The sequence below is a fragment of the Lepisosteus oculatus genome, chromosome 14, assembly GCF_040954835.1.
Source record: "Lepisosteus oculatus isolate fLepOcu1 chromosome 14, fLepOcu1.hap2, whole genome shotgun sequence".
In the NCBI taxonomy this organism is placed as follows: Eukaryota; Metazoa; Chordata; class Actinopteri; order Semionotiformes; family Lepisosteidae; genus Lepisosteus; species Lepisosteus oculatus.
Window position 1 is genome coordinate 40,654,782 of NC_090709.1, and position 9,525 is coordinate 40,664,306.

At 50.7% G+C, this 9,525-nt stretch overlaps 1 protein-coding gene across 3 annotated transcripts; it reads left to right on the plus strand.

The window, feature by feature from the left end:
• Window positions 1-1,263: 1,263 nt before the first annotated feature.
• LOC107076161 (CD276 antigen-like) lies at window positions 1,264-7,191 on the plus strand. Of its 3 annotated transcripts, none has more exons than XM_069198559.1 (7): window positions 1,264-1,341; window positions 2,438-2,548; window positions 4,802-5,134; window positions 5,437-5,730; window positions 6,118-6,402; window positions 6,493-6,786; window positions 7,020-7,191. In XM_069198559.1, the coding sequence occupies exons 2-7, from the start codon at window positions 2,509-2,511 to the stop codon at window positions 7,106-7,108; spliced, it is 1,335 nt and encodes a 444-aa protein (XP_069054660.1). In that variant the 5' UTR covers window positions 1,264-1,341; window positions 2,438-2,508; the 3' UTR covers window positions 7,109-7,191. The 3 variants fall into 3 exon arrangements, with proteins under 3 accessions (XP_069054660.1, XP_069054659.1, XP_069054661.1); XM_069198558.1 differs by having other exon boundaries at window positions 6,493-6,785; window positions 7,013-7,189; XM_069198560.1 differs by having other exon boundaries at window positions 6,493-6,859; window positions 7,020-7,104.
• Window positions 7,192-9,525: the final 2,334 nt, after the last annotated feature.

Consider the following 9,525-nt stretch of genomic DNA (forward strand, 5'->3'; position numbering starts at 1 on the left):
GCCCAGAGCATCATGGGATTGGACGCCCTTTTTGACACCGAGACAGGAGCTGAAGGGGCCGTGGAGAGAGACTGTGACCCACCTGTGGGACAGAATTACATGTCTGTCCCCTGACTGAATCCCACAGAGGTTAGTTAGAGGAGAGCTCACCTCCAGACAGGACGGACAACAGCAGCCCAGCCCAGAGCATCATGGGATTGGACGCCCTTTTTGACACCGAGACAGGAGCTGAAGGGGCCGTGGAGAGAGACTGTGACCCACCTGTGGGACAGAATAACATGTCTGTCCCGTGACTGAATCCCACACAGGTGAGTTAGAGGAGAGCTCACCTCCAGACAGGACGGACAACAGCAGCCCAGCCCAGAGCATCATGGGATTGGTCTCTCTGCAGGGAGGGGGCGCAGAAGGAAGAGGTTAAAAACTAAATTAAAAAAGGGAAGAGAGAGGTTCAGTACGGAGTAGAGACTCCGATTCCGGTCCGTACCCGAGACCTTGAGACCTTGAGACCCGACCCGACCCGGAAATCGGTCCCTTCTCCTCCCACTGTAGAACTGTACAAAAAAAAGTCAGGTTTTACTAAGGAACCAGTACAGGTTGCTGTACCTGTGCTGAAGAGAGACACAGCGTTTCGGCTGGGGAGCTTTATTCAATATTTGCAGCCCCTCTCCGCTTTTACAGGCTACAGTGTTTACTTTAACTTAATATGGCGTGGTTAACTTCCGTATGATCTGCACCGAAGCCAGTTACAGTCCCTGGAGAGAGCGACGCCCTGTCTTGCTGGACAGCTACCGAAGCAAATATTTCCTCGGGAGAGTCATGCAACTGGCTGGGGTTATATTTCTGGATTGATATTATATCTCTGGACTTTGTTGCACACACGCGAGGAGCAGGACCAAAGCACAGTATCGCGGTACGTGCTTTCTCACTTTTTGGTCGATTCAGCAAGAGCCACACTGCAAAACAACATCAACAACAACAAAAAAAAAAAGTAAAAACAAGTCGTAGCCTGTGGTCGGTGTGAAATTTACTCTACCTCGTATTCGCTAAGCGTCCAGAAGACTCGACTTTCCGCTTCTTGCACTGTAACTTTGAGAAATCGTATCGCCCGGTACTGTGTAATCACAGCACATGTATAAATACAGCAGCTCTGCTGTACTGTACTACACTGTGTGTTTTGTTGCACCCAGGGCGCCACCTAGCGGCCGTTTGTGCTGCGAAAGAGGAGGACCGGCAGCTTCGCGGTTTCTCTCCCGGAGTTCGTCGCCCCCGCATTCGGCGTGAGACCGCCAGCCGAGGCCGTGGTTTCAAAGGAGGCCTGGCGGTCCGGGCGGTGGTGAGCCGGTGTGTGCCGCCGATTCTCGCTTTCGCTTTGTCACCCAGCTCTGAGTCATGACACTATACAAGCTACCAGAGCGTTAAAGCGATGAAACCAACTACGTTTTGTTTTATTTACAGTTTTTTTTTGTTGTTGTTGTTGCTGCGTTACTATCACTAATGTTGACCAGTGTTACAGCTAGCTGGGTCACCGAAAAGGACTTTTAATTGTTTAAAAAAAATGAAAGTCTCAGAAACGTTAAGACATTCGGAGTGGACTACATTTGATCACTCAGAAAGCGCAATTTCCTCAGTCTGTTACAGTACAAAACGTAACCAGAGCAGGAAAAAAAAACAACACAAAAACGCTTCTAGTGAGGTTAAAGTTTGCACCCCACAAATATGAACGATTAATAAGTAGTGTGGCTTGTTCAAGGAAAATGCAAATCTCACTTGTATGTAATTACAAAGCACTGTGTTTCAATTCACGTATTTTACACTGGGATTAACAAGCATCTAATTGGGATTAATAATAAAATAAGGGGTCAAATCCACCAGAATTATGTTAGATGTTGTTGGGCTTCAAAACAGCACACCATCCTCATGCTCTCCAATAAGGTTCTGCGTGGCTCGGCCCCTCAGTACCTGTCTGAACTATTATCGCCCTGCTCCCCACCTCGCAACCTTCTGACTCTGCTCTCCTGACTGTCCCCCCAAGCCCGTCTACACTCCTGCTGTATTCAGTACCAACTGTCTACACATTCTCATCCTGTTTCTCTCCTGTATTTTTGTTGCTGTGGTTTTTATTGTTGTTGTTGTTGTTGCCGTTGTCTTTCTGTAAAGCCCTTTGAGAAGCCACCTTTAAAGGCGCTATATGAAATAAAGTTTCTTCTTCTTATCACACTTTAATTAGCATGACTTCAGTGTCAGCTTAAACTGAATGTGCTCTGCTTTTCCTGGATACACAAAAGGATTGTAAATCGGAGAGTTTTCACAGGAGGTCACTTCTGTTTTGACTGGACATGAAGGGCCTGTCCCCTCTCTCTCTCTCCTAACTCCTTAACTCACCTGTGGGGCATTCAGTCAGGGGACAGGCATACAGCCACGTTATTCTGTCCCACAGGTGGGTCTCAGTCTCTCTCCACAGCCCCTTCAGCTCCTGTCTCGGTGTCTAAAAGGGCGTCCAATCCCACGATGCTCTGGGCTGGGCTGTTGTTGTCCGTCCTGTCTGGTGGTGAGCTCTCCTTTCTGGGTCTCTGTGCGTCTCAATTCAGTCGGGGCAGAGAAATAGTGTGCTGTGTTGTGTGTGTATAAGAGTGCGCTGTGGTGCTGTGTTGCTGTGTTATGTGTATAAAAATGTGCTGTGTTGCTGTGTTGTGTGTGTGCACAAGAGTGCTGTGTTGTCTGTATACAGTAAGAGTGTGCTGTGTGTGTATGAGAGTGTTGTGTTCTTGTTTGTATAAGGGTGTTGTGTTGCTGTGTGTATGAGTGTTGTGTTGCTGTGTTGTGTGTATAAGAGTGTGCTGTGTTGTGCTGTGTGTGTATGAGTGTTGTGTTGTTGTGTGTATTAGAGTGTTGTGTCGCTGTTTTGTGTTGTTGTGTGTATAAGTGTTGTGTTGCTGTCTTGAGAGTATTAGAGTGTTGTGTTGCTGTGTTGTGTGTATAAGAGTTTTGTGTTGCTGTGTTGTTGTGTGTATGAGTGTGCTGTGTTGTGCTGTGTGTATGAGAGTGTTGTGTTGCTGTGTTGTGTTGTTGTGAGTATAAGAGTGTTGTGAGTATTAGAGTGTTGTGTTGTTGTGAGTATTAGTGTCGTGTTGCTGTGTTGTGTTGTTGTGTGTATGAGTGTTGTGTTGCTGTGTTGTGTGTATAAGAGTGTGCTGTGTTGTGCTGTGTATGAGTGTTGTGTTGTTGTGTGTATTAGAGTGTCGTGTTGCTGTGTTGTTGTGAGTATGAGTGTCGTGTTGCTGTGTGTATTAGAGTGTTGTGTTGCTGTGTTGTGTTGCTGTGTGTATTAGAGTGTTGTGTTGCTGTGTTGTGTTGCTGTGTGTATTAGAGTGTTTTGTTGCTGTGTGTACTAGAGTGTTGTGTTGCTGTGTTGTGTGTATTAGAGTGTTGTGTTGTTGTGTGTATTAGTGTTGTGCTGTGTGTGTATTAGAGTGTTGTGTTGTTGTATTAGTGTTGTGCTGTATGTGTATAAGGGTGTTGTGTTGTTGTGTGTATAAGAGTGTTGTGTTGCTGTGTTGTTGTGTGTATAAGAGTGTGCTGTGTTGTGCTGAGTGTGTATAAGGGTGTTGTGTTGCTTTGTGTATTAGAGTGTCGTGTTGTGTTGTTGTGAGTATTAGAGTGTCGTGTTGTGTTGTTGTGTGTATAAGAGTGTTGTGTTGTTGTGTGTATTAGAGTGTTGTGTTGTTGTGTTGCTGTGTGTACTAGAGTGTCGTGTTGCTGTGTTGTGTTGCTGTGTGTATAAGAGTGTTGTGTTGCTGTGTGTACTAGAGTGTCATGTTGCTGTGTTGTGTTGCTGTGTGTATTAGAGTGTTGTGTTGCTGTGTTGTGTGTATAAGAGTGTCGTGTTGCTGTGTTGTGTTGCTGTGTGTATTAGAGTGTTGTGTTGCTGTGTGTATGAGAGTGTTGTGTTGCTGTGTTGTGTGTATGAGAGTGTTATGTTGCTGTGTGTACTAGAGTGTTGTGTTGCTGTGTGTATTAGAGTGTCGTGTTGCTGTGTTGTGTGTATAAGAGTGTTGTGTCGCTGTGTTGTGTTGTTGTGTGTATAAGAGTGTTGTGTTGCTGTGTGTATGAGAGTGTTGTGTTGCTGTGTTGTGTGTACTAGAGTGTTGTGTTGCTGTGTGTACTAGAGTGTTGTGTTGCGTGTACTAGAGTGTCGTGTTGCTGTGTTGTGTTGCTGTGTGTATTAGAGTGTTGTGTTGCTGTGTTGTGTGTATTAGAGTGTTGTGTTGCTGTGTGTATGAGAGTGTTGTGTTGCTGTGTTGTGTGTATTAGTGTTGTGTTGCTGTGTGTATGAGAGTGTTGTGTTGCTGTGTTGTGTGTATGAGAGTGTTATGTTGCTGTGTGTACTAGAGTGTTGTGTTGCTGTGTGTACTAGAGTGTTGTGTTGCTGTGTTGTGTTGCTGTGTGTATTAGAGTGTCGTGTTGCTGTGTTGTGTGTATAAGAGTGTTGTGTCGCTGTGTTGTGTTGTTGTTTGTATAAGAGTGTTGTGTTGCTGTGTGTATTAGTGTTGTGTTGCTGTGTTGTGTGTACTAGTGTTGTGTTGCTGTGTGTACTAGAGTGTTGTGTTGCGTGTACTAGAGTGTTGTGTTGCTGTGTTGTGTGTGTATTAGAGTGTTGTGTTGCTGTGTGTACTAGAGTGTTGTGTTGCTGTGTTGTGTTGCTGTGTGTACTAGAGTGTTGTGTTGCTGTGTGTATAAGAGTGTCGTGTTGCTGTGTTGTGTTGCTGTGTGTACTACAGTGTTGTGTTGCTGTCTCCCTCAGTCTCGGCGGCTCCTGTCTCCGTGTCGGTGAGGTTTGGGGGCTCAGTCTCTCTCCCCTGTGACGGATCTGCCTACAGGGGGGCCCCTGTGGGCTCCCTGAGCCTCCTCTGGCAGACCCCCACCAGACGCGTGTGGGCGTTCCGCCAGGGCAGGGCCGCCCCCGGCCCCGGGTTCGAGAACCGCACGGAGGTGTCCCGGGACGGGCTCCCCCGGGGGGACTTCTCCCTGAGCCTCCATCGCGCGCGGCTGTCCGACGAGGACACGTACGAGTGCTTCAGGGAGGGAGAGGACGGCTCCCGGACGTTTCTGGGCGACGTGCGGCTCACCGTCGTGGGTAACGGCTCGTCGCGTCCGTTTCCGTAGCAACAGAACCGGGGCTCCAGCGGCAGGTGTGAGTGTGACACTGTAGCACCATTGAGGACTCTACACAGAGGGGGGTGGGGGTGGGGAACAGGCTGCCCAGCCCTGTGGTTGAAGCCGATACCCCGGCTCCTCTCCAGACACAGCTGGGTGAGCTCCTCCAGTCAGGACAGGGGGCTCCTCTGTACACAAAGTCTACAGCAGGGGGACTAGAGGCGTCTCCACTCCTGACAGAGGGGGGTTCTTATATCGCTCTCTGTCCTGATTGTCTTCCAGCTCGCAGAGACACTGTCACCCTGCAGGCTGGAGCCTCTCTGTCTGTCCCCCTGCTCACTGGAGAGCCGGTGGAGGTGCTGTTTGACCCTGCGGGCTCAGGAGGCAGAGAGACCATCACCATCCTCACCCTGGAGGGCGACTGGGTGTCGTTCGAACCCCGATACCACACCCGCGTGCTGGTGAAGCACAAGGTCATGACCCTCTACGGCCTGACCCCGGCTGACCAGGGCACCTACACCGTCCTGCAGCTGGACACCAGAAGGGCCCTCAGCACCGTCCAGCTCACGGTGCACGGTAGGCCAGCGCGAGACCAGCTCTGTGGGCAGGAGCCCGGACTGCAGAGCCGGGCAGCTGACCGGTCAGCGGGTGTGGATGTGCTATAGGATTCTAGAACAAGCCAGTCAGGACAGGAGGCTCTGCTTTACACAAAGGGTGGTGGGGGTGTGGAACAAGCCGGTGTGTTCATGATTGCTGTGTTTAGTTCTGTGCCCCTCAGTCTTTCTCTAGAGTCTCTCATCGTGTAGGTGTCTCTCTCGGTCTCTGCGGCTCCTGTTTTTACACAAAGGGTGGTGGGGGTGTGGAACAAGCTGGTGTGAGTGAGGGAAGGTGGACAGCAGATAATAAATTAATAAAGAGATTCCCTGACCTGTCCTGACTTTCCTGCCCTCTCTTCTTCCTCAGCATGCTCTCGGCGCCTCACCCTGCAGGCTGGAGCCTCTCTGTCTGTCCCCCTGATCACTGGAGAGCCGGTGGAGGTGCTGTTTGACCCTGCAGGCTCAGGAGACTGGACCTCAGTGTGTTCTGTCCAGAGCAGCACAGCCAGCTGTGTCCCCCAGTACAGAGACAGAGTGTCAGTGGACAATCAGGAGCTCAGGCTGCAGGAGCTGAGGGCGTCTGATCAGGGGAGCTACACAGTGAGGGACCTTCAGGGAAACACCATCAGCACTGCGATCGTCACTGTGGAGGGTGAGCAGGTCTACAGCAGGGGGACTAGAGGGGTCTCCACTCCTGACAGAGGGGGTTCTTATATCGCTCTCTGTCCTGATTGTCTTCCAGCTCGCAGAGACAATGTCACCCTGCAGGCTGGAGCCTCTCTGTCTGTCCCCCTGCTCACTGGAGAGCCGGTGGAGGTGCTGTTTGACCCTGCAGGCTCAGGAGGCAGAGAGACCATCACCATCCTCACCCTGGAGGGCGGCTGGGTGTCGTTCGAACATCGATACCACACCCGCGTGCTGGTGAAGCACGAGGTCATGACCCTCTACGGCCTGACCCCGGCTGACCAGGGCACCTACACCGTCCTGCAGCTGGACACCAGAAGGGCCCTCAGCACCGTCCAGCTCACTGTGCACGGCAGGACAGCGCTCAGTCAGTCATTTCTTTGATCGCTGTAGGGCCTGACCTCTGTGGACACGGCAGCAGCCAGGTTTGCTATTGCTTTCCCTGCCTCTCCTCTGTGCTAAGAGGGAAACAGACCCCTCTCCCCGCCCGCTGCCCCGATGTAGTGATATCCCGCCTGCACCACTCAGCGATCCTCTCCTCAGACATAAATTTTTCTCTTTCGTTTGTTTTTTTTTTTGGTGCAGGTCCCGCCAATATCAGAAACAACCTTCTGTTCACCTTCCTGCTGCTCGCGATCCTGGTTTTGTTTTGGTTTTTTTTGCGCTTTTATTAGATGTAGAGCTGTTTTATAATTTTGTAAGATATATTTTTCAATAAAATAAAAAAAAAACGAAATCAAATTTGGTGTCTGTGTTCGGTACTGCGGGGGCTGAGAAAATAACGTCCCTTTTAATTCCATTTCCCCAAACACGGACATGCCCGGGGAGGCATCTAGAAATAAAGAAATACATCTATATATTTTTTTCTTTCTCTCTCTCGTGAACTGCTCGTCTTGGCACGCCACGCCTGAAACTGGAAGCCCAAGGTGTTTTCGGAGTAGCCCCAGAAAACGACACAAACGCGACATTAAACGCTGGCCAGGAACATGGGCATTTCCTCTTTTTTCTGTCTTCCAAACGATGCTCTCAAAACGGCCCTTTCAGGACGGCGTGGGCCTTTTCCAACTAACCTTTTCCCTAACCCTGTAGGCGTGTGTGCAGGGCGCTTAAAAAAAACCCCAAAAACAAACACCTTCACGGCTACAGGGTTTCGCGGGCTCCTACAGAGAAGGAGGAGGATTCCCGATCCGCGCTGCAGTAAGACCGGAAAAAGCCGAAAGACCTTCGGCGATTCTGGTGCCGCAGCTGCATCGCCTCTGTCCGCCAGAGGGCGCCGTTCGGCCGTAACTTCGTGAAAGCACGGAGAACACAATCGCTGCACTTGCGTGGAAATATGTCCACCCCTTCCGACAGCTGTATCCAGTCCAGGGTCACAGACTGGGGGAGCTGGAGTCTGTCCCAGCAGGCAACAGGCACAAGGCAGGGCTCACCCTGGACAGGACAGCAGTCCATCACAGGACACACACACACACTCATACACCCTGGACAGGACAGCAGTCCATCACAGGACACACACACACTCACACACCCTGGACAGGACACCAGTCCATCACAGGACACACACACACACTCACACACCCTGGACAGGACAGCAGTCCATCACAGGACACACACACACTCACACACCCTGGACAGGACACCAGTCCATCACAGGACACACACACACACTCACACACCCTGGACAGGACACCAGTCCATCACAGGACACACACACACACTCACACACCCTGGACAGGACAGCAGTCCATCACAGGACACACACACTCACACACCCTGGACAGGACACCAGTCCATCACAGGACACACACACTCACACCCTGGACAGGACAGCAGTCCATCACAGGACACACACACACACTCACACACCCTGGACAGGACAGCAGTCCATCACAGGACACACACACACTCACACACCCTGGACAGGACACCAGTCCATCACAGGACACACACACACACACACACACACACACACACACACACTGGACAGGACACCAGTCCATCACAGGACACACACACACACCCTGGACAGGACAGCAATCGATCACAGGACACACACACACACACATACACACACACCCTGGACAGGACAGCAGTCCATCACAGGACACACACACACACACACTCACACACCCTGGAGAGGACACCAGTCGAACCCAGAGCCCGGCTGTACCTGTCTCACAACACGGGGTCTATCTATCGCAGATCTCCCGACATCCATCTATGATCTGTTCAAATCCCTATTCCAACCTGTTGCAGGTCTATCGAACCAGCGCTACAGAGGCGTCGTTCCCAAGTCCGCTCCCTGCACAAGTCACGGTTATGCGCGTTTATTCTTTACCGTCGTATAACACGCGATGAGCCATCCGTCCAGACCCGGACGGATAACCACCCGGAGGTGGAAAACGAAGACATGTTTCTCTCGTCTCCGTTAACGCAGTTAACCGATCTGGGACGGTGTTTCAGATCTTTTTTTTTTTTAATGCTAGTTTCTGAAACATCTTTGAGAATCTTTTGTGTTTTTTTTTTTTAAAAAAAGAGCTTTTCTCAAGGGTTTCACAGCCTGCTCGGGTTGTTACAGGCCAGGCTGCTCAGAAGCGCCATTAATCCACAAGCCTTGATGTGGTTTTTGCTGTTGTTTCTTTTGAAAAAACAAACTGGTTTCTGTCTGCCTTTCCCCCTCCCTCTTCACACCCAGACCAGAGCGCTGTGGAAAATGACGCGTCCTCAGCGCTAGGTGTATATATAGCACACGTAGCCCCCCGGCCCCCTGAAGTTCCATACCCTGTGACCCTGTGACCTCCTGTCGGTTCAGAAAGCATGCGGTTTGGTCTCTTCTGTCTCTTTTGTTTATCCAGGCGCTGTTTCTCTCGTCTCGGCTACACGCCCCCGCACGAAAGCAAACCTGAGCGCGTGGGGTCGGTCCACAGAGAGCACCTTTCGGCAGCTCTTCACCCAGATGGGTCACGTTTCTGTAGAAGAATTTTAAAAACGGGCGCCGTCCTTCGGATGAGACGTCAAACCGAGGTCCTGACTCTCTGTGCTCATTAACAATCCCGGGGTGTCTCTGGAGAAGAGTAGGGGTGTTACCCCA